The sequence below is a fragment of the Podarcis muralis genome, chromosome 10, assembly GCF_964188315.1.
Source record: "Podarcis muralis chromosome 10, rPodMur119.hap1.1, whole genome shotgun sequence".
In the NCBI taxonomy this organism is placed as follows: domain Eukaryota; kingdom Metazoa; phylum Chordata; class Lepidosauria; order Squamata; family Lacertidae; genus Podarcis; species Podarcis muralis.
Genome location: NC_135664.1, coordinates 41,712,623 through 41,734,432, shown reverse-complemented (window position 1 = coordinate 41,734,432; position 21,810 = coordinate 41,712,623). Strand labels below are relative to the sequence as shown.

The following is a 21,810-nucleotide window of genomic DNA, read 5'->3' as shown; positions in this document are numbered from 1 at the left end:
TGAAACAAATGTTAAAAATAACAACTTTCTTATTTTAATAGGCTTCCGTGAGCCAGACGTATTACAGATAGAATGAAAAAGTTCAAGAGGAGACTTTCCCTAACGTTGCGTGGGAGCCAGACGATTGATGAGTCACTTTCTGAACTGGCCGAGCAAATGACTATTGAAGAAAACAGCAGTAAAGATAACGGTAAAAATAACCGCTTTGCTTAAATTTTATCAAGTATTTATGAAAATGGTATTCTTTTAATGATAAAAGTTACTTGCAGCAAGAGTGATGAATTTAAATTGTTTTGATGTTTTAGTTTAGAATAACAAGTGTGTATCTTTACTTTTGGGAAGTAATTGCAAGTACAGTCACACCTCAGGTTACAGACGTTTCAGGTTGCGTTTTTTCGGGTTATGGACCCACCAAAACCCGGAAGTACCGGAATGGGTTACTTCCAGGTTTGGAGGGTCGCACATGCACAGAAGCGGCAAATCGCACTTTGTGCATGCGCAGAAGCACCGAATCGCAACCTGCATGTGTGCAGACATGCCGCTGCGGGTTGTGAACGCTGCGGGTTGCGAACGTGCATCCCGCATGGATCACGTTCGCAACCCAAGCGTCCACTGTAATATATGTTAAGCTCGAGTTACTACAGATTTGATGGGGATGCTTCAAAAATGCCTTTGTGTCTAGCCTTGTATCATTAACATATTAAGCTGCAAAAATGTGGTATCATTTCATACTTAACTAGCAGAATTGCCACTTCTGTACTGTTCCAATTTACTGCCTTGTAAATTATGGTTCTTAACCTGAGGTACCACTTTAGCTAATGAAACCTCCCACTGCCACCGCCGTGCGATTTCTGTTCTCATCCTGAGATAAAGTTCTTAACCCGAGGTACTACTTCCGGGTTGGGACGCGGGTGGCGCTGTGGGTAAAAGCCTCAGCGCCTAGGGCTTGCCGATCGAAAGGTCGGCGGTTCAAATCCCTGCGGCAGGGTGCGCTCCCGTTGCTCGGTCCCACGCCTGCCAACCTAGCAGTTCGAAAGCACCCCCGGGTGCAAGTAGATAAATAGGGACCGCTTACTGGCGGGAAGGTAAACGGCGTTTCCGTGTGCGGCTCTGGCTCGCCAGAGCAGCGATGTCACGCTGGCCACGTGACCCGGAAGTGTCTCCGGACAGCGCTGGCCCCCGGCCTCTTGAGTGAGATGGGCGCACAACCCCAGAGTCTGGCAAGACTGGCCCGTACGGGCAGGGGTACCTTTACCTTTACCTTTAAATTATGGTATTCAGTATTGTGTTTATAACATTGCTTTCAAGTTATTTATTTTTGCAGCTGTGTAAAATATCAGCTGATGTGTTGTTTAGAAAGCATAAGCTGAGTTCCCAAACTCATGGCTTCTGAAAAGCACTGAACAGTGTGCATGGCTTGTCCAATAGTGGTGTTTTGCAGTATAACAGATGAGATTGGTTGCACAACATCTCATTGATGATCATGTGAATTGGGGCAGCAGGAATTGGTAGTCCAACAATATCGGAAGGGATTCTAGTGTCTTACTGTTAGGAAGATTTCAGTATTTCAAATTTCTGTGCCAAGGTAATTCAAATTCTTCACACCCACCCACCCACCCCGGAATCCATGCATGTTTCCTTAATTGATTTATATTTCTTTAAATTGCATAATATGGCAGAAGACTGTCTCTCAGTGGTGCTTTGCATTCGTAAGGTCCCAGATCCCGTTTTTTGTGCAACTGGTTAACTGGCTTAGAGTGACATCTGCCTGGGATCCTGGCAAGTAACTGTTGATCAATAGCTTAGAAGAAGCAATGATGAAGATAATCTAATAGATTGAGCAATATATACAGTGGTACCTCGGGTTACAAACACCTTGGGTTACAAACACTTTGGGTTAGAGACTCTGCTAACCCGGAAGTAAGGTAAAGGGACCCCTGACCATTAGGTCCAGTCGTGACCGACTCTGAGGTTGCGGCACTCATCTCACTTTACAGGCCGAGGGAGCCGGCATTTGTCCGCAGACAGCTTCTGGGTCATGTGGCCAGCATGACTAAGCCGCTTCTGGCGAACCAGAGCAGTGCACGGAAACGCCGTTTACCTTCCCACCGGAGCGGTCCCTATTTATCTACTTGCACTTTGACGTGCTTTCAAACTGCTAGCTTGGCAGGAGCAGGGACCAAGCAAAGGGAGCTCACCCCATCGTGGGGATTCAAACCACCGACCTTCTGATCGGCAAATCCTAGGCTCTGTGGTTTAACCCACAGCGCCACCCGCGTCCCAACCCGGAAGTAGTACCTCGGGTTAAGAACTTTATCTCAGGATGAGAACAGAAATCGCACGGCGGTGGCAGTGGGAGGCTTCATTAGCTAAAGTGGTACCTCAGGTTAAGAACAGACCTCCAGAATGAATTAAGTTTGTACCTAGAGGTACCACTGTAATTATCTTGCTTTAGTTACTCATGGGGAGAAGGTGCTGAAACCCTATTCTGTGACCATTCAAAATTCTACATGGTCCTTTCCCTCCTCTAGATTTGGATACAGGAATTTATTTGCAAATAAGAGAACAGCTGCTATTCAGCTAGAGGTTTGTTGGAGCCTCTTCTGCTGTTGTACACAGTGGTATCTCGGGTTATGAACTTAATTCGTTCCGGAGATCCGTTCTTAACTGAAACCGTTCTTGACCTGTGGTGCGCTTTCGCTAATGGGGCCTCCTGCTGCTGCTGCGCTGCTGGCACGTGATTTCTGTTCGCATCCTGGGGCAAAGTTTGTAACCCGAGGTACTACTTCCAGCTTAGCAGAGTTTGTAACCTGAAGTGTTTGTAACCTGAGGTGTTTGTAACCCGAGGTATCACTGTATAAGAAATAGTTTACCTCTATAGGAGTAGAAGCTGCAGCAAAGAATGTCAACGAAACTTCAGCGGTGTTTATGGTTCCCTTAATTTCATGCAAATTATTTATTTGAGTAGTGGTCACAGTTCCTATGCATGTGGGAAAGCTATTTGTGATGCATTATATGGAAAAGGAGAAGTTGCATAAAGGTGGGCGTGCCTTCTTCAGACCTGAGAATGAGTCAAATTATACAGTTCACTATCCGAAGGACTGTTTCTTAAGGCATGGCTTAACTTCCCAGACTGTATTATTCTGATATACATAATATCCTAAGCATTAAGTATACGTGTGTGTGTGTGTGTGTGTGTGTGTGTGTGTGTGTGTTCAGAGCAGAATATCCTTCCTTGCTCACACGCTGCGTTTCCTCTTGCAACAATTCAGAATGAATAATATTGACTTGCCATTACGCAGCCAAATCCTGGCCCACATGTGAGCTTGTCTTGCTGTGTATCCGCCTCTAAGGAAAGTGAACTCTTATGTTTATTGCTGCTGTATAAAAGGCATTCATGAAGTCATGGCTAGAACTGCCACCTCAGGCCTTCGAGAACAGAACCCTGCTGCTAACTCTCATTTTTAAGTAACTGTATGTATAGAGAAAGCAAAGCTTTGTGGGAAGAAGGAACAAATAGTAGCAGAAGGGAAGAGAACATTATGTGTGGGGCGGAAGAGTGTGTAGGAAGGGGGAGGAGCATCGCAAAGTACTGCAAGGAAATCATGAACAAGAGGGGCAAAGGACAGTGTACTCTTGGTCTTGTTTTTTTAATCGGATAGGAAGTGGAGTAGATTTAACCCTGGCAAATAAGATTCTACATCACTGGTCCTATTGACTATGCAGCCTTTTAAGCCTTTTTCAAGTATACTGTTTATGTTTACACATTTTGGAAGCTTCAAACTGCACTGACCATCTGGGAAAAGGTGGTGAAGGGAGCAGAGGACACATTCCATAAATTTTAGGGATATAGCTTACTATTGGCATCTGTCTTTCTCAAGAGACAATGAAGTGCGCCTCCAGGGGTGCAGTCAAACCGCTGCTAACAGCATCAAAGTGACCTCCCCAGGGCACTGGTGCTAAGGCACCAGTAAGGACCAGTTTTGCTATTTCCAGTTTGGCTTGAAGCCTTACTTATAGATCTTGTACTGTTGGCTTCTTCATGGTAAAGCATGCAACATAAAGCTTGTTGTTGATCCAAAGTCCAACGCGCATATTGTACACAGCTAGATATAAATCCATATGACTACAGTTGAACATCTCACCAGAGAGTTTCTTTGTCCCTTGGCTGCCAAGCATCTTGCTATATGAAATGCTTCCTGATTCTGTTCCTAAGCAACTGCTTCATTCTGTATTTAGAGAGTGCACTTCTGTTTTTCTGGAAGTCATTGTTTATACTGTTTCCATCATCTACAAAGAAACTTAGAGCTGTGTTAATACCTTTCTGTTTCCCCTTCTGAGATCTGCCACTGTTTAATTTAAGGCTCCTGCAAGTCATCTTGAATTGATTTCTCTTAGAGTATCCTAGCTGTTTTCTGAACAGTTGCAAATTGTGGGTAGACATCACCCTCATTTAGAGGACCAGAATATCCTGCTGTGGTGAACAGTTGCAAAGGAAAGGCTCTTGACACACAGAAATAAAGCTTATGACCATTCCCTTGATGGCTAGGTTCCAGAATATGTAAATCTTAATAATCTAGAGATGCTTTTGTGGGATCTGTGGGAAAGTAGTAAAATGATTTCATCATAAAAAGTAGCTCACCAAATATCAACAAGGGAGTTAAATATATACCAGTATGCTTGTGGAATTGCCTTAGCCCATATATGCCTATTTGGTCTGCAAAACTGGCACTGTTACAAGTGCTACAAAATACTCATTGCGCACTTGTAAGAAATTGATCTTTTAGTGTACAGTGCAGGAATCTTTTGCCCAGCGTGGGGCACGAACCCACGATCCTGCAATTAAGAGTCTCGTGCTCTGTTGTTGGCATCTGTCTGCCTCAAGAGAGACAAAATTCTACTGAATGAGCTAGTCAGCTTTGCTTCAGAGAAGCAAAGGGAAACCATGAACATGATTATTTAATGAGCACAAATGGATTGTGGTCGAGCAACAGGATGTTCCTTTTTATAAAAACCCCTGTTAACGTCCATCTAGCCGTCGGAAGCTTTTCACTACGGTCTGGAAGTGGTTGAGCGTAGGTGTTCACCCTGTCTTACAGGGCTGTTATGTAGAAGAGACAACACAAAGTAACGGTGTTAACTTTCGATTCCCTGTGCATTACTGACAGCTTCTGAAAATATAGGTAGGCAAACAGAACTGCTCCAGTGTCTGTGCTGTGCATAAGTACGTGATAGCGGTGGAGACTTAGGAGGAATCGTAATAAGCGGAGAACAAAGGCCAGAGAGGTTGGCTGCCCTCGGTTCCTGCTGCCCCACATACCCCCTTCCCATGCTAAGTTGCCTTTCTCTTTCCCTCGGTCCCTCTCCCTCTCCTGCCCTTTGACCTTGCTCCTTTTGTTCTTCCAGCTTGCTCCCCCTCCTTTGGGCTCTCTCGCCACTCAGTCAGTCCTCTCAGACATTTTCTGTCAGCTTGAAGGTTGTGCCTTTAAACTTGGAAGGTTTCCCCGGCCTGGCTTTGGACAGTGTTGTGCTTAAGCACCTCTACAACAGTGGCAATGCCTTTGCCTTGGCGAACTCTTCTCAGCTTGCAGGACTCCCTGCTTTCTGAAGGCAGAGAGGTGCTAATAAGTATATGATACCTTCAAGGGCAATAAAGAATGCTAGCAGCATTGGTTTGTTGCTTGGGTAGTGCTATTCAAGAGGGTAATATGCTTCATCCAGTCACACAACCTGTTTCATCCAGTCACATAGCTTAAAGTTACTTGGATTGTTTCTCAGGAAAGAGAAATGAATAGGTCTGAAAAAAAACATTTCACATTCCTAGTTGCCATTATCACATTCCTAGGATGTGAGGGTCCTGGGTACAAGGTTAAACAAGAATTGTTCCTGTGTAGAGAATTGTAATGAATTGAGCTGCCCGCTGTTTAACTCAAAATAGAGAGCAGGTCACTTCATAGGAATAATTTGTTACAGTTTTCTCCTTGTGGAAAAGAACACGTGATTTCAATACAACTATGTGTATATATTGCTGAAAGTAAACAGATCACACATGTGTTCCTACATGAGAGTAAAAATGTAATCAATGGAGTGACACAAAGCTGTGCTTGCATTTTAGCACATAAACACTTTGCAGTTTAAAAAGTGCTTTTTTCCTCTTTGAGGAAATTTGGCTACTTATTTTAATTACATTATGGATCTAAAATTCACAAAAGCTCGTAAACTTTCCAAACATAGGATTGGACTTCTCACTGTTTTGGTCCAATAGAAGAAGAGAACTTGACAGTGTGGGATTACTTTTGAACAATCTGTTCCTTGCAGATTTGTTTAGTTTTAATCAAAGGTACTTCATGAATATCTTAAGGCTTTTTAACAGACAGTGTCGATTCTTTGATGTACTAATTGAATAAATTTATGTAATTCAGTAACATCTGAGGCCATTTAGTTTTCTTACCACTTCATGTTTTCTCTATGGGTTTTTTTAAAGGTAGTTGATGATATATTTATTATGCTCTGCTTATTTTGGTGTATTCTAAATTCACAAAATGGAATATTACCCTTTCTGCATGTATATGAGCCATCTTAAGGATAGAACCTTTTCAGATGAGTCCATTAGGCAGGACTTTCAAAGAATGTGATTCCCTCAGCTTCCCAGCCACATTGTCTGAGGGATGATACACTGGGCTGAAAGTACCCTGCATTAAAAATGTGAATTGCCTGAGCACAGAATTTTAACATTATTTGTCAGGAAAAGCTGGTGCAACCTGTTTAAATTTATGCAGATTCAGCAAACATACAGATTTCTTTTTCACTGTGGACTCTATACCGTGATGGCTTTGCACTACCCCTGAAAGGAAGGACATCTGTTCACCTACTTATTGTTGCTCTCTTCAACCCTCTGCAGCAGCGGCTTTCTCTCCCTTTGCGATGAGCCAGAGGTGTCAGTCTGTACAAGACCTTGATGATATCGGGGTGAATTGACTGCCTGTCTCTTGTACCAGCTCAGTGATTGCTGCATGCCTGCTAGGTTATACAATATTCTGGCTCTCAGCTATGCTTAGGGAGTTTCTCTGGCTCAGCTTCTGTGCACAGGGGGGAGTGAAAGCGAACATTTTTTATTGTGCATTTTCTTTTGTGTGGTGTGCTTCACCATTGATGATCTATCTTCCAGGTTTCAAATATTTTGAACCTCATTCAAATACCGCAGTAAGCAGACTGTGTGGTAACTCTGTTCTTTTTCTCTCTCTCTCTCAACATGTTCCTGAATTTCCTGCTTGTGGGATGAATTGGTTGGTGTTGGCAAATTTCAGAGCCCATTGTGAAGAATGGCAGACCTCCAACATCCCATAGTATGCACTCATTCCTTCACCAGTACACGGGATCCTTCAAAAAGCCTCCGCTACGAAGACCACACAGTGTTATCGGTGGCAGCCTTGGCTCTTTCATGGCAATGCCAAGGAACGGGAGCAGATTAGGTAATGTGTCCTTATATTATCAATTCATTATGTTATTCTATGGCTTCTACACTCCAGAGTATCAGTAAGGCAATCATATTTCTAATATAGTAATAGAAATAAAACTGGTGGACACCATCTATGTAGGATGGCATCCTAGTTAGCTGGATGCAAAACAACAACAACAACGGTAAACGGTAAACAAATCAAAACTGTAAGTATTAATTTATAAAACATTTCCACGTGAATGGCTAACACCTAGGAAGGTAGACTGTATCCCTCACGTAGACCACAATCCAAATTGTTTGCTGCTGGCGCCGAGGTTCTGGAGTCATGGAGCTACCACCACATCCACAGCCTGGCTGCTCAGAGTGGCGGCAACAGAAAGGAGGTGTGGAGCTGGGCTGATCAGGCTTGATCCCTGCACCTGCATGAGGTTGGCACAGCAACTGGGAACAAATCAGGCCTGATGCCCACCAGCTGTGAGAGCAACTCAGCATCTTGCAAATCCCAGGCTGATGTCACCTTCACTCCATTTCATTGCTATCCACGGGACTGTGTTGGGGATACCATTGGCGGCCTTCTGCCCACATTGCTGGTGGAGCAGCGCATGTACCACTTTATTGGCAGCAGTTGACAGGAGCCCAGCAGTTCATAGAATCGTTTATTTAAAGGCCGCTAAGATTGCAGTGCGAGTGAGTCCCATTAAACTCAATGTGACTTATTTGTGAGTAGACATGAATAGCATGGTGCTGTAAAGCCCTATTTGCGTGTTTACTCTTGTGATTCAAGAGCCCCACAATTCAAGGGATACTATCACCCTTCCAGAAAGGCCGAGTTAATCCAGACCAGAGTGTGCCACAGAGCATGTACACAGCGTTATGGTGCTTCACAAAAGAAGGCTTCAAGAAATCTCAGAGGTATACATCCTACTGTATACTTACTCATTCTAAATGGAAACTGCAGTTGTTGCCATCTCCTGGTCGGCTTTCATCTTAAATGAAGCTTAAGATAGCAGTAACGTTTGGTGGTTGAAGCAATCAAAATAAAGGTGGAGTGTAAATCATGAGTCCCCGTGATGAAACATTTGGGACTGACTGTTCTAAGTTGGTGGTGGTAGGAAGATGATATTGCCAGACTTCAGCCCATTGGCTAGAGATGACAGCTGTGAAAAGCGTTTGCACAAGATTCATAACCAATCCATTCTTTACAGTCTCCTTCCTAAGTCTTATGGTGATCTCTCCTCCTGCAATTATTTTGTTGTCTGAATCAATTACATGCTTTTATGTTACTGAATCCTTGGAATATTGCTTAAATATTCATGAGTGCAGGTTCCCCTCCCCTCTTTGTACGGAAATTAACTGGCAGGCTTGCCAGTTCTTTGTGTCTGCAGATGTGAATTAGGTTTCCCAGAGGTGTAATTTTATGTCAATAAGCTCAAGATATAGAAATCATTCCTATGAACAGAGTGCAGCTTTGTCTGATAAGCAGAAGGGGACTTCAGTTGGTATAGTCAGTTTCCTGCATCTGCCACTACTTCACCCAGTCAATTGTATTAAATTCATTCTTTTGCATAATGGGAATAACATCTACAATGCATGACTTTTTAATTAATACAAAGTGCATTTTTTGTTTTATTTTCAAGTAGATACAAGAATATTTAGGGCTATAAAAATAAATTTCTGCAAACAGAAGCTACTCCAGCTTAGCAAACTGCAGCAGTCATTATACCTAGCTTCTACTGAATTGGAAGCTTAAGCACTGTAATTGCCAAAATGGATGCCATTACTCACAGAAGAATCTTTCATATTCATAACAGTGGAGTGATAGAATATTTTGTTGTCTGATATCAACCATTCTGCAACTAACTACTTAATCTGCAGATGGCACTTTTCAATAAAGCCTTCACCTTCCTTATCAGTCATTTTCCATATAATTTATTTAAAGCATGTATGTGACAATACACATACAAACATGTTTTGTTGTATCAAAGGCCTATTTATAAACCCTGTACCAGGATTTGATTTAATTCCTTTTCATTAGTTGACAGTACTGGAATACATAATGGGAAATTGTAGAACCTCCTTTATTAGATCATTATTGGATAATTATTTAAAAAATAATATATTGCATTTATTAGTGTATAGTGCTAGAATCTAGGCATTGTAGCATCAGGATTTATTTAATTAGCTATCCATTTCTGTTATGGGAACATAGTGCTAAAGTAGCATTTATTGGGGGGTGGGGAATCAAATAGCAAAGTAAATGTTTAAAATGGCACAAAGCCTATAGTATCAGCAGGTGATTGCGTCACCCTTGTCACCTAAACCTGAGTCAACATGCGTTGGATATGATATGTAATGGATGCACTTGCACATTGTCTAATGTTGCTTTTGCATAACTAGGCCTATGTTGATTGGACTTGTGTACGTACACAGCAGTTTATATGCACAGGTGGAACAGGTGTAGTCTTTCTCCTCTCCCACACATTGATTGCACATGATTTGCCTAGAACATAAAGCATCCTGTAACCCCATACTAAAGGAAATCAGCTTCTGTCAAAATCAAATATATGTATGCATTTCCATAGTGGGTTAGATAATCTTCAGTAAACCCAAGCAAGGCATTGGATTTGTGTACTCCACCCCACTCTCCTCCTGTGCAGCTGGGAGAATGCCTGACTAGTTTTACTTTCAATTTCAAAGAATCTTGACTTACTGTTAGGTGCAAAAGAGGAATCCTGTTTTAAAGCAAACAATAGTTAAACCTCTAGTGGGCAAAAGATCAGCCAGGTTCTGGGTGATTTTCAGTAGATCAATAATTGCAGTAGGCAATATTTTTTCTGAATCCAAATATGTTAAAGAATAGCAGGAACAAAATGACTCTTCCCACCTTGATTTTGAGATTCAGTTTTGCATGGCTGTGAACTCAGTTCAGCTTTGGTACTCAAAAGAGAGCCAGTGTGGTGTAGTGGTTAAGAGTGGTAGATTTGTAATCTGGGGAACCGGGTTTGCATCTCCGCTCCTCCACATGCAGCTGCTGGGTGACCTTGGACTAGCCACACTTCTTTGAAGTCTTTCAGCCCCACTCACCTCATAGAGTGTTTGTTGTGGGGGAGGAAGGGAAAGGAGAATGTTAGCCGCTTTGAGACTCCTTCGGGTAGTGATAAAGCGGGATATCAAATAATAATAATAATAATAAGAGCCAGCACAAGATGTTCTGCTGCCTGAGGGAGAGCCTATAGTGTACGTGTACCAAATCTCTTCAGGGCCTCCAACAAGCAATGCCTCGCTTTAACAAAGTTTCCTAGGGAACATAGGGTCCTTCCAGAATGAGGCATTGTGGGTGAGGTTGCCCTGCAGCTGCTTTGCTGTAACAGCAGCAGCGAGTATTATTTAAAAGTTTTGAGAAAACTATTAGACTTTAAACACTTTGTAACTTACGTTTTAAACCATGGATTGAAGCTGTCTTGTTAGCAGTTAACCTTTGTTTTAACCAATATTCCAGGATTGCACATAACTCTAAGCTGAGTTTCTTTGAAACTGTAATTTTTCTTGGCATAAGTCTTGACTGTGTGAGAGGAGAAGGGAGAGAGCAGCACGCAAAGCCCCCCACCCTTTTTAGACTCAGTGGGGCTTCTCTGTGTTGCGGTAAACCATGGTTTCATTTTACATAGGAAGTAGCCCATTGTGTTGCTGGATTATTTCTTCTAGGACAGTTTGTTTGGTTGTAGACTTGTGCCTTATTATGATATTTTTCATCCAGAGAAGTATGCACTCCCCCATTTTTGAAAAGGAATCTGTTAAATACTATGCAGCACGACAAGATAATTCACACCGCTGAATTCTTCAGAATGGCCTAGATATGCCTTTTATCTTGCAGTCTTATGTTTCATCAAGAAAGTACTCCTTGTTTGCTTTGAAAATCATAGATTTGGTATCCCTAAGAAAAATAGTCTGTTCACATTTCCTTCACTGGAATATATTGGCAAAAGCATTGTTAAACTCTCTTAACCCAACGTCTTTAAAAACAACAACTAGACATTTTCCTATTTTTCCTTCATAAAGTTGTCATTAGAGGTAAATAATACAAATCTGAATGTAATTTAGTCATCACCAGTTGTGGTTCTTGTATGTTTTTCTCATTTCCTACTATCTTTTAAGAACACTAAAAAATACACGTAAATGTTACATTCACAATTTGACATTTACTATTGCATATTGCAGGGACGCGGGTGGCACTGTGGGTAAAAGCCTCAGCACCTAGGGCTTGCTGATCGAAAGGTCGGCGGTTCGAATCCCCGTGGCGGGGTGCGCTCCCGTTGCTCGGTCCCAGCGCCTGCCAACCTAGCAGTTCGAAAGCACCCCCGGGTGCAAGTAGATAAATAAGGGACCGCTTACTGGCGGGAAGGTAAATGGCGTTTCCGTGTGCGGCTCTGGCTCGCCAGATGTAGCTTTGTCACGCTGGCCACGTGACCTGGAAGTGTCTCCGGACAGCGCTGGCCCCCGGCCTATAGAGTGAGATGGGCGCACAACCCTAGAGTCTGTCAAGACTGGCCCGTACGGGCAGGGGTACCTTTACCTTTACCTATTGCATATGCAAGGAGCTGATTTGCACTGTTACCCATTTCAAGAACACAGTGCCATTACTTGAAGTTGTTTGATAATTGAATATTACTCTCGCTCGAAATATTCTTTCTTAGCAGCTTTTAAATAAAGCATCCTCTTAAATGTATCCTTAATATGAAGAAGCTGTATGACTTTGCAGAAGATTTTGACCGTACACATTCTAAACTCATTTTTCCTTCTATCTCAACTGCATATTGGTAGCCTTGGTATTCAAAGACAAGCAGATCGAAGAAGTTTCAATTAAAAAATAGAAACTCAAGTCAATAAGACTTGTTGGACCAAAATGGTGTTGTTTTATATTTAGAAAGAACAATCATGTCGTGGGCACAATCTTATTGATAAAATGGGTACTACATTAGTTTCCTCCAGTGCCTTTGGTTGGCAGTAAAGGCAGAAATGTGAAGTAATGGCTGGTTTTCTTTGATTTAGATATTGTACATGAAAATCTGAAAATGGGATCAGATGGTGAAAGTGATCAAGCTTCCGGAACGTCGTCTGATGAAGTCCAATCCCCTACAGGTGTTTGCCTCAGAAACCGGATACACAGAAGGATTTCCATGGAGGTAATACTCCCCCATGGGAAACTATATTATGTTAACAAGAGACTTGGGATTTGTTTGCCTGCTTTTAACTACTTCCTTTCTTGTCAGTTAGTTTTAGAGTAAATTCATTGATGTTCACTATAATTAGCTGGTAGTTACTGAAGTAGCAATTAACTTTTTTCATGCTTTTTCCAAATAATATTTGATAGTGTTGTGAGACCTTCTTGTAAATAAATAATCTAACCCTTTAGAGAGTTGGTATGCGAATATGTCAAAGTGTACAGTGATTAACTCTCCTAGTCTGAAGGCTGGGCCAGTGTACTTTAATTTACCCTTCCAGAGAAGAATGGTCAACCAACTTGAATGACCACGTTTAGTTCCTGAGTCTGCCCTCTTAAGGAGAATGATTGTTTTGCATGGCAGCTTAATTTTTAAGACCTGTCTACTTTTTTTAATAGCTTCACTTTCAGTTTTCTCCTGTTCTCCTTAAGTTTTCCCTCCTTTTCCAGTGTTTTAGTTTGTTTGAATTCACGTAGTTTTTCCAGGGCTTATCAGTACCCATAGATCTCCTATTCCTTTGCCCCCTAATTCAGTGGGAAATGGGTAGCATGCCCCCATCATAAGAACACAGGAAGAGTCCTCCTGAAAGGATAGGTTTTCCTCACCTTTGAATTCAGATTCCTTCTATTCTTGCTGTAGAAGCATGAAATGAGTTGATGGAAGCATGGTCATTGACACCATAAATCCTGGAATTGTCCAACCATTCTGGCCACCCCAAAGTCCCTCTGAGTTCCCTGGACTTGACAAAGGGCACCTCAAACAATCATAACCCTCAGAATTACTTGGAGTTCCTGGACAAAGTCTAGGAAGTTTAAGCACCTTCTGGTGCCCCTCTTGGAGGAACTGAAGTTGGCAGGGAAAGGAGGTTGCAACATGACTCTAAATGCTTCTGCTCTGAGCAGGAAGAGATTTCCTCAGCTACAGCTGTCTCTAAGAATGGAAGGGAATTTCTCTCTGGAAGGAAATATTGAAGTTGGTTCAATATTGAAGGTCTCTGTCTGGAGGCACTCGCAGCTTCCCTGTTGCACAACAGAAGGCCACTTTTCTATTGGTAAACGTATTTACCTCCAGTGACTTGGTGAGTGCAATTAAACTGGGAGCAAGTGGGAGGCTAACTTCCAATGTTGTAATTCCAATCCTAAATGAGACATCTGCTGCTGGTGGAGGGGGGGGGGGAGAGGAGAATCCCAAGCACATTTAGTTTGACCCAAAGAGAAATGGTGTTGAAAATTCCAGACGCTCAAAATTGCCCAGAAGCATCGTGAAATAAAAACATATGAAAGATGTAAACATGCCTGAGGGGGTGGTATTGATGATATATGTGGGCCCATTCCAAATCTATATCTGCGAGGTTAGAAGCTACAAGAGTAAACCTGGTCAGGCCATAGGTCTTTTTCCACATCTTCTGGGTGAATGCCACATCATCCTAGGATGGAGAAGTATAGGTTGGGGGCTAGTTTGTGTGTGAGTTTTTTCCTGGGCTGGAAACTAGACAGAAAAGCTTGGCTTTTCTGTGGACTGATTCCAAAGCTATGGCTTTGAGAACTGCCCAGTTGGAGTGTGAACACTGTGAGCCCTGGAGTCTCTTGCTGCTCGGAGACAGGGGTGTCTGATTTTGGTACCAGGGCATTTTAAATAAATATTCTCAGATTTTGTGTTGTGAAGAGCACCAAATGTTGCTGGGGGAAAAGCACTACACTCTATTGTGGCCAGATTTTGGAACTTTCTTCAGGAGTTTGTTTTGCCCTCGTCAACTTTCATTTCCTGGCATGCAGACTCTTGAGCAAAGATGGGGAACTTGTGCCCTTCAGGATGTTGTTGGACTACAACATGTAATTAGCAGGACATGATTTAACTGTTGTTGACCATATAGTGATGGCCACAGATTCCCTTCCCTTGCCGCTTACTAATCTGCATAACACTTCAGAAACTAAACACAATGGGAGAGTTCTAGACTTCTTCAGCTTTTCAGTCTTCCTGTTTAACAAACGGAATCTTGTATGATGGTAAACAAAGGGAGGAAAGAATACTTAATTTCCTTCATTTATAAGGCTTTGTATGCATGCCAGCCATCCTACCTGGAGAAAAATTGCAGCAAAACTGAGATGTAACTAGTTGATAATTTTAATATACAAGGGCAAAACCTACTTTAAAGTCAACTTCATAATTGTAGAACCTTACAAAGTTGTTGCCCAAAAGAAAGTCCAAAAGAACTTTGACAATTATAATTTTGCTTTTTGGATTCAGTTCAGGACACATTTTTCCTATTGATTTCTGTGGCAACTTGCCCATTTCACCTGTTTGAGTTTATGTACTAAGAATGCAAAAAGCAGCCTTGACATTCACTTTAGTTATTTCCCTCCAAATTAAGTATCCAGACTGAAAGCCTTTTACATTTAGCAGTTTGAAAATGATGCACATAATACTCATAATTAAGTTCATCAGATAAACTCTGGAAACATTTTCCTCACAGACTGTCGGTTCTTCCATTTCTTCCCTCCGCTACCAAATTCAAAATATGTGTTTCTAATGCCATTGAAATTAGAATGACATGATTTAATTACACGTCTGTTGGCAAGCACAATCAATGATGTCAGTGCTGGCAAGATGACTGGGTGCTCTGAAAAATGAGGCTGTTGATAACAAGTTAGAGATTGCAAGGATAAGTTTGGACAATATCTACTTTTCAGAATTATTTTATTGTATAATAGATGAGACCACTTGAGTGGTGGCTCCTCTTATTGAACTGGAATGTCTTTAAATTGTGATGCCAGTAGCATGTATAGCAGTTAAAAGATTCTGCTGTGGTTATTACAGCAGCTTTCTGCAACCTGGTGCTCTCCAGATTTTTGGACTACAACTCCCATCAGCCCCCAGCCATGATTGTAGTCAAGAACATCCGAAGGACAGCAGGTTGGAGAAACCTGTTTTGTCTGTCCTACACAGACAGTAGTATATATACTATATGCCAACTAGATTGCTCACTGGGACAAGACAGTTTGCGCATATTACACTGATTCTGGTCTGACTGTGCTGGTTGCCAATCAGTTTCTGGACCCAATTCAAGGTGCTGGTTTTGACCTATAAAGCCTTAAACGGCTCAGGACTGTAGTACTCCCTCTCTCTATGTGAACCTACCAGGACCTTAGGTCTCTAAGGTCCTTCTTTGTGTGCCTCCTCCATGAGAGGTCCAAAGGGGGCAACACAATAATGGGCCTTTTCTGTAGTGGCCCCCTGTTGTGGAATACTCTCCCCAGGGAGCTTCGGCTAGCACCTTCATTATACACCTTTAGGCACCAGGCAAAAACACTCCTCTTCAACTAGGCCTTTGGTTGATTGACATCCACTGCCCTTTTAAATGTGTTGTGGGAGGGAGGATTATTGGTTTGTTTTTGTTTTTATTTTGTATTTTGTTAGTTTTTATATTGTAATTTTATGTTGTGAACCACCCTGAGATCTATGGTTGAAGGGCAGTATACAAATTTATTTATTTATTTATTTAATAATAATAATAACCAGTAACTTTTGTTCTAATCTCCATACTCCCCTTCATTCCATGAGCAACATACTGTCTAAGAAGGGTCTTCAGTCAGACTGTGATCTTCTTATATAGAACATAATTTTATATAGAACATAATTTTTCAAATGTGTAATCTTTTTCACATATCCACTAAGCACATTTTTTATTTTTTAAAAAACTAATTACAACTTAGTTTTAAAAATGTCTGTATTAAACTGTTAGGTTTTCATTCACAGTTTTAAGTTCTCTTACAGTTTGAAGATCTTATAAAGATTATGTTTAGCTTTCTGTCCATTTATGAGGTAATGATTTCTCCATGAGTGTGTTTGGAGTGTTCCAAAGTTGAGCTCTTAATGCTTACTGACCTTTCTGAGATGTGTTCTGCTTCAGATGTGTTAGAAAATTTAATTTATGCAAAATAGATTTGCTGGAGAAGGCTGTGTGGTTTAAAATGGCTCCCATGTCTGTGAATGACATGATTAACTTGATAGGCAATGTGTTCCTTTGATCAGCAGTTTTCAGATTGTGTGGTGAGCCTGGGGATGAGGTAGTGAACATAAGACGCTTGGAAATGGAGTGAAGTTGAAAGGAGGGAAAGGATCCTTGAGCACATAGAACCTGAGGCACTTTATTGCCCAGCAGTAGCTATTTAGCAGTGCCTAGGGGGCGGGTGGTGCTGTGGTTTAAACCACTGAGCCTCCTGGGCTTGCCGATCAGAAGGTCGGCGGTTCGAAGCCCTGCAACGGGGTGAGCTCCTGTTGCTCTGTCCCAGCTTCTGCCAACCTAGCAATTCAAAAGCACACCAGTGCAAGTAGATAAATAGGTACCGCTGCAGCAGGAAGGTAAACGGCGTTTCCGTGCGCTCTGGCTTCTGTCATGGTGTCCCGTTCTGTCAGAAGCAGTGTAGTCATGCTGGCCACATGACCCGGAAAGCTGTCTGTGGACAAACGCCGACTCCCTCGACCTGAAGTGAAATGAATGCCTCACCTCATAGTCACCCTTGACTGGAGTTAACCATCCAGGGGTCCTTTACCTTTTTTGCCTTACCTATTTAGCAGTGCAGCAGCCCAACCCACTGTGACATCCATGGAGGCTGTAAAGAGGAAGGGAACAGAGCTAAGTGTCAGCTTCTCCCCTCTCATGCCTTCTTCCTTGGCTGGCTGGAGCATGGGATATGCTCTTTTCATGCTTATGTTACATAAGTGTCCCAAACTACAGATCTTTATCATGCAGCAGTGGGCTTGCACATGTCTTGCGTGCCAAAGAAATAATGGGTGGTGTGTTCCAGGGGTTCAGTAACACAGAAAACAATTGTATCAATTTTTTACTGTGAAGTTAAGCTGGAAAGGTTCTTAGGACCCCTTAGTTGAACCCAATTGTAAATGAAAGCAATTTTGGGAAGATCAGTTGTCATCTACTATATAAAATAGTAGAGATGCACACTTATGGGAAGTTCAATGCATCCTTTTTACATAAGGTGCTCAGGTGCGAAAGAGGCCAGAGGCTCCTGTACCTTTAATAGTTGCACAGAAGAGGCAGTTTCACTCTGCATGGCAAGTCACAGTCGCTGAAAACACCTCTTCTACACAACTATTAAAGATGCATAAGCCCCTGTTTTCTTTTGGCATTTGCAAGACCAGAGAAGTTTGAGGAGCCCCATGCTATTTAAATGGTATGATCATTATTACTCTTTGTAGTATTTAATCTTCTCTTTTAAATTTTAGTAGAGCCCTTCATTTCTTAAAATTCAGCAGAACATTAAACAAGCAAGTGCAATAAACATTGTGATGTCAGCCACTCAAAAGTCATTCTGTGCTGCAGAAAAATTGACTTCCTTCATGAGGGAAGGATTACTCATTGCCATTAGCTGAGTGTGTTCCTGACATGGCATGATACAGTAAAACAACAAAATGGTGCACCATGATTCATGTTTGAAAATTGTCTGGTGCCTACACATAGATTAGTGTCATGGCCTATATGCCTTTATTTGGGCATCCTGATCTTTTGCTATTTTATTTACCTTACACGTTACCTTTCCAACAAAACAAATAATGTTTACAGTCCTTAAAACCCACAGTTGTTTGCGATCTTAAGGTTTCTTCTGCTCATACGGTTGCCATTTTACACCTTGCTCTGAAGTCTTGAGCAAAGTAAGTGAAAGCAACCCAACATTACTTTCAACAGTACAAGATTTTGTGTGTCTGCAAGTATCCTGAGAAAAGGCTAAGTTGTGGAAGTTACAATCCTTATATTTCAAAGACTGTAGAAGTTACTGTTCTTATGGTACAGTACTTTAATTTGTGCATCCAGTTCACTGCAAGTGTTCCAGTTCTGTCATGTTACAAAAATGCAATGTGATAAGCTAGCTTGGAAAAAAACTGAGAGAAAGGAGAGCTCATGCTGTATAATAAGAGTACATAATGCAAAAACAGTAAGAAAAGTGGACCCATGTGTATGGCATGGACTCATAGTTTCTTGCCATGTTGGAAGACGCAATTAAATATTTACATACTATGTATGCTTTTATTTGTAAGGCTGTGGTGCCTTTAGGGTCAGCTTATCAGGAAATTAAACGGCAGAGCAAACAGCATCGTGGAACAAACAAGCCATATGAAATCCTCTTTGCTGAGCAGCAGCAGTGTAACTTATTAGCAAGCAGCTTGTGGCTGTTGCTGACATGATGTCTTCCTGATGCTAGTTGAAACTGGTGAGATGGCTGATTCAGTCTGAGACTTACACAAGAGAGCAAATCACTTTCATTTGACCTATAATGGATTCTCTGGGCAATCAAGCTGACATCTACAAACTTTGAAGCTCAGTCTCCCCCCCCCCCCCTCTTCTCATTGGTAGTGTTAGTGGGATCCTGATGACCATGGCATGTGGGCATCGCTTTCCATTTATTCTTTCTCTCTCTGTGATAGCATTGCAGTAGCAAGGACAATACTATAGTTAGAGTCAAATAATTAAGTGCCTGTCCTCATGATTTATTATGTGCTTCTCAGCTACTGTAATAAAGAAGATTTGGGAACCTGAAGCAATTATTTTAGGCTTCTAGACTCTTTGCCAATTGTTTAATAATTTATCTTTTTGTGCTTTCTGTCCAGTGAAGTGCACCTATATTATTAAAGCTTACGTTGCACTTTTCTGGAAAGTTTATCCTCTTCTTTGCCTTCAGTCCTCATCTCTCTTTTACTTTCTGCTTCTATTCTTTCACATCTCTTCTTTCTTTATAGCTTACTTTGCTGCTTCCTCAACAGTTTATTATTCCCTGGCTCTCAATAATTCTGTCTGACAGCCAAGAATATGAACTATTTTAAAAACATTGGATTATGTCCATAAACATCACTTGTCAGCTTCAGGCCAGGTTAGAGCTATGCCTTATATCTTTCCAGACAGTCCCTCTCATTCAGTAGCAGTTCAGGCCCAAACCCAATTTAAGCTTCAAGAGTTTGAAACTGTTATCAAGTGCTGATAATCCATTTTGAAAACTGTCGCTGTTTGGAAGAAGTTGCCAAAAACTGGTGTGCAAGTGTACCTTATTACTGATAAACCTTCCTAGCTGTTGGAAGCTGTCTAGAGGTTAACTGCTGCCTGCTGTCCACAATGGTCTTATGTTTATAAATCTGAATATAAGAATATAATTGAAATACTGTACCTAAAAGGGCAGATGATATAAATCAGAACTTAATACAAGTCCACTTGGAATCAGAGCATCAGATTTGACCTTTATCTTGTTCCAGGTTAAGTAATAGTTGAGTTATGAGAACACCTAGGCCACACTTCAGTGGCAGGGTGAGGGGAGAAGCCTAGAGCATGCCAGACTGGTAAATTACATTGCAGAAAAATGTGGTGCTAATGGACTCAACCCAGAACATGGTCAGAATTGTTTTATTTAGAGAATGGAATATTAGGGATCTTGGGCTGCAGAGGTTACCTTTGCCTCTGCCAAGTATCATCAGTCTGTGAGGTCCATTTGAGAGGAAAAGAAACTCAAGAATACTTGCTAATGTATGTGATCAAACTGTGAGTGTCTGAGAAGGTTTGAATATGACTCTTCTTAAGCATTATGGAGACAGCCTTCATCCCTGAGCACCTGTTGACAGTTACCATATTTTAGGTGTGTGTGTTTACACATATATATAATAGAACACAACAGATTTCAACCATATATGTAGATACTTGGGTGTAAGTCTAGCTGGGCTTGATGGGGTTACTTCAGAGTATGGGATCATACTCTGAAGCACATGCTTTTGTGCAGTAATGCAAATACAGATTTGTTTCGTTGAAGCAGTTGAGATGTGTAGTACAACTGCAGTTCTCTTTGGAAACAAGTTGTTTTGAGATTTACTGGTTCTTGGAGATCGTGTCCAATAGCAAGTTGACCTAACCTTGGCATAACTATTAGATATATGATGCTTCCTTCACAATTAGTCTTTTCAATTATTGAACATTGAAATGTTCTTTGAATCAACTCTATAGTTGATTGGTGCCTGTTTTGGGGTTTTTAAAATTACTTGTGCCCCTCTAACAATGGTTGTTAACTTCCTTAGGACCTGAACAAGCGTTTGTCACTACCTGCAGACATCAGGATACCAGATGGATATCTTGAAAAGCTACAGATAAACAGTCCACCGTTTGATCAACCAATGAGCAGACGATCTCGCAGAGCATCCCTGGTAAGTTGCTGCTACCTTTTCTAGTTGACAGATACTCTGGTAGCCCCTGAAATGTGTTGTGGCATTGGATTATTTGTTTGTGTTTGTGGTCTGCTGCACAGCAGTGTGGCACATCTGCTACTGTCTCTCACATTGCTTGATTTTTTTGGACTCAGTTCCAGTAGTTTCTTCTGCTCCTCTCTATACTTAGGATACAGATACCTGACCACTGACTTCTTGCACATCTGCCATAGTGGTCACCAAAAATATGGTCAGCTCATTAACAGCTGCCAGAATAAATTATATCTTTGTGTACATTTCATGTACTTATATCTTTGGTATATGCACAGGGAAGTATGTAATTACTAGATAGTTATTACTAGCGTTATTTATAATTTAGACTTTTATTTAAAAAGAACATAATGCTGGGCTATAAAGTGGGTTGGGTGATGGTGGTAGTGGCATTTGTTTTGTAAATATCACTGTTATTATTGTCCTCCACATCATCATCATCCCTTTCCCCTGCTGGTTTGTTCATGCTTATTTTTATTTGGAATGATGATGCCAAAGCTTTGTTTGCACCGTGGGTTCCTGCCAATGGTACCCAACTGTGAGCTCTTCCCCGGCACCTCGCACTTGAAACTTCTCATATTATGTGTCCCTGTGGAATCATAAATTATTAAATGCCCTAGTTATAAGTATTCTGTGATTTATAAAAACATGCCTCAGACAAGGGAAGACCGCAGCAGTTGCAGTGTGCCTTCTATACCATATTAAAATGAAGTTCTGCTGAAAGCACTAGTGTCATAGCATTGAAAGAGGTGATAAAATGCAAAGCTTATTGTTTCAGTGTGAGCTTAATCGCTGATTAGAACTTTAAAAATACTTTTTTTAAGAGTATGCCTAGAACATTGTTTCTTGTTTTAAGTCAGTTTTTATTCATAGCATTTATTT

General features: G+C 41.4%; 1 protein-coding gene across 1 annotated transcript in view; it reads left to right on the top strand.

The window, feature by feature from the left end:
- Positions 1-21,810, top strand: part of CDK17 (cyclin dependent kinase 17) — a 70,119-nt gene that overhangs the window by 27,589 nt on the left and 20,720 nt on the right. The window contains exons 2-5 of the mRNA XM_028745880.2: positions 42-190; positions 7,308-7,472; positions 12,509-12,642; positions 20,752-20,877. Coding sequence (XP_028601713.1) covers positions 73-190; positions 7,308-7,472; positions 12,509-12,642; positions 20,752-20,877 — 543 coding nt within the window. The 5' untranslated portion in view covers positions 42-72. The remainder of the gene's footprint in view (positions 1-41; positions 191-7,307; positions 7,473-12,508; positions 12,643-20,751; positions 20,878-21,810) is intronic.